A 3,323-nucleotide genomic window follows, 5' to 3' on the forward strand; every position below is an offset into this window, starting at 1 on the left:
ATTTAAAAGAGAAGAAAAATAATTTACAAAAAAATGTGTTATTGTTTTGTTGTTGTTTTTTGTAATTAAAGAAAAGTCCTTATTTTTCATGGCGGGCATGATAACTCCTCACTGGAACATCGGAATACGGAAATTCCAACGGTGTTAGAAAGAGTACATGTCTGGCTCTCGTATGAACTAGGATTATTGACTTCGCTCTAAAATTAACAAAATGGCGGACCTTTAAAAAAATATTTTTGGAAAATCGCCGATTTTTGACCAAAGACCAAGTTAAAAAATAAGGAAGATCTTCACCGATTGGCTTTATCCTAGTTCATACGATAGCTATACACTCACAGAGAAACGTGTAAAAATTTGGAATCGATTGGGTTATTAGTTTTTGAGTTATAGTTCCCGCCATTCGCAAAAGAGAAAAACGCGTTTAAAGTTTGAGAAGCCCTTTAGCCGTCACTTGATGCTGACACTATAAATCGGCTATATCTTCAAGAGTTCTTGAGATTTTCAATTGAAGTTTTGTAGAGACATTCTTGAATTAGTGTAGAATCGAATTAAATCAAAAAAACTTTTGACCCAAAAAATGGGGGGTCCCCTTAAAATATAACTGTAGATGTTACAAATTATATTTATAGATTATAGAGGCTGGGAACTTCAAGATAGTAAACATTTTGTAATTATTACCACTGAACACGTGTTGCGCGTACATTTCGAGGAAATAAAGATATTATAAATATCTAATTCCAATAAAAAATTGAGTTAAAATCTTTTTATTATAAAATTCGTGGTAACATTTTTTTTCTTTTTGGAAACAAGTGTGTGTGTATATGTAAACAAATACCAGCTGACAGTCATTTGAAATGATCTCAAAGCCAGTGTAAATAACCTTAATTTATTTTCAGGATTTCGTAAATCCACATCATATAAAATGCGTATGTAAATGCGCTTTTATTATTTTTTAATGTTATTATATTAATATTAATCTTTTCCGACTCGTAAAACGTTAAATTCTTTTTACTATTTTCAAATTACGGAAACCTATCATTCTACTCCATGCATTTTGTATTACAACTCTGTTGGCCATTCCATTAAACATGTCCAACAAATATGGCAACACTCCCTTATAAATAATCAAAATTTCTTTTGACATTTCAAAGACTGAACATACCCCACATCGAACAACAAAACATACAAACTAGAAAATACGATATTTCCACTAAAATAAAGTGACACAGTGACATTTAACCAAGGAATCCAATTGCTTTTATCAGACGAACCATCAAAACGGTAAGTTCCAATAAGAATCAAGCAAATGAAATACAAAAACAACTGACAATTCATGCTTTGACATTGGCCATTGGATTGGTGGGGTAAACAAAACAATTGGAATTACATGTGAGAGTTGCGCGCACACATACGCATATACACTCACAGTGTTGCATTCCATAGTAGTAGAAACATACAACTGCTGACAAAGATTTTAATAGAAAAAATGTTAGAAATATAATTTCATATTATTTTTTAATAATTAAATAACATTTATTATATTATTATTTTAATTCCCTTTGATTTTTTTCAAAAAATACTAAAAAGTTCATTATTCCCATTCGACCGTTGGCAATACAACCCTGCGACGGTCGCTGGCGATTTTCATTGGAAATGACGTTTGCGCACTTTTTTCTTGCCTTCCAATCAGATTTTGGAAATATTTTTTCCATATTGATTAGTTATGTCGCTTTTATTGTTTACTCAAAGTTTTTTTTGTTAAATTTTGTGTAAAATCTTTTGGGAGAAATTACTTTTGTAAACTAGAAAACAAACGAAAACAAGTGCTTTGAGAAATTGCATTAAATGTGAGAAGAAGAATAATGTGCTTTTTATGCGAGCGCGAATCCAAAGTGTGAAGTGAGTGAGTGATTGATTGTAGTGAGCAAGAAACGAAACGAAAAAAAAGAAAAATATCTAGCTAACAAGCAACCAACCATCCAAGCAAGCAAAAAGACGAAGAAGACGACGAACTGAAGCAAGAAAATCCCAAAAAAAAGAAGGAAAAATACAAATAATAAAAAACACAGAAACGGCAGCGATTGATACAACATCGCCAAACCACCACTACAGATGTCCACAGGAGTGGGAGGTGGAGGGAGCATAACGACAGATCATCATAGCCGCCTGTATTTCCTCAACTCACCCACGGCACCACTGTCCGCACGCGACCCCTTCTTAATCAAACCCGAATACCTCAATTATGATAATCCCATGCATCATCTGTACCCAAGTAATAGGGGGCTTATAGACTACAACAATTATACGGTCACAGCAGCGGCAGCAGCAGCAAATGCAGTGGCAGCCGCCTCCTCAGCGAACAACAGCACCAACGCCAATAACGCCAACAGTAATACAACATCTGCCTCCGCCACCAACACCAATAACAATTCCACCTCCGCTGCTGCCGCCGCTGCCAATCCCACTGTCGTAGCAGCTGTAGCCCTTAATCTAGAGAACACCTTCCAGCATCAGGCCCAGGTCCAGCAACAGCAGTTGCAACAACAGACTAACGCCCACAACACCAACAGCAACAACCCCGCAAACACAGCACACCCGCTGCATCATACCCTCAGCACACCCACAACACAGTCAACACGCGCCCAAAAAGCCGCCCGTCGCCGCAGTAACGAATCACCGGAGGCCCGCCAACGAAGACTGGAGCGCAACGCCGCCAGGATGCGCGAGAAACGCGCCAAGGAATCGGAGGCCGAGTACCGCTTGCGTCTGGCCAAGAATGCCGAGGCGAATCGTATACGACGTCAGAATGAAAATGAAGTACAAAGAACCTTAAGACTGATGAAAAATGCTGCTCGTCAACGATTACGACGGGCCAGTGAAACGCCCGAGGAGAGAAAAAAGCGTTTGGCCAAAGCAGCTGAGCGTATGCGTGTAGCGCGTGCCAAACAACCCAAAATACCTAAGCCGCCTCTGGAGGATCGTCTTAAGGGTTACTAAGCGCAGAAAGCGAAGCACACAGCAACACACCTACACATATACACACACAGAAAACAAAAATCCAGGAATCTACGAAAAACGAAACGAAAGAAGCCGCCATCAATGTCGCTCGCCGCTACCAACTACTAAAAAATCTGCAAAAGAGCTCGAAAAAAGCGCCAACGCATTGCATTACAACAACAGCAACAACAATTGCAGCGTCAACTAAAACAACAACAACGCCCAACAGTAATTTGAACTTTTCAGGCCCCCCACTCCCCATCCATATTTGAAAAAGAAACGAACGTAGAAGGAAGCAAAAGCATGCATGCAAGCTATGCAGAACT

At 38.7% G+C, this 3,323-nt stretch overlaps 1 protein-coding gene across 1 annotated transcript; it reads left to right on the plus strand.

Moving 5' to 3' along the window:
* The first annotated feature begins 2,006 nt into the window (after positions 1–2,006).
* On the plus strand, positions 2,007–3,001 carry LOC133336830 (putative uncharacterized protein DDB_G0291608). Its single transcript, XM_061545109.1, has one exon. The coding sequence runs from the start codon at positions 2,113–2,115 to the stop codon at positions 2,995–2,997; it is 885 nt and encodes a 294-aa protein (XP_061401093.1). The 5' UTR covers positions 2,007–2,112; the 3' UTR covers positions 2,998–3,001.
* Positions 3,002–3,323: the final 322 nt, after the last annotated feature.

Source organism: Musca vetustissima, unplaced genomic scaffold (genome assembly GCF_032173495.1).
Source record: "Musca vetustissima isolate MV318-11 ecotype Yass unplaced genomic scaffold, APGP_CSIRO_Mvet_v1 utg6369, whole genome shotgun sequence".
NCBI lineage: Eukaryota > Metazoa > Arthropoda > Insecta > Diptera > Muscidae > Musca > Musca vetustissima.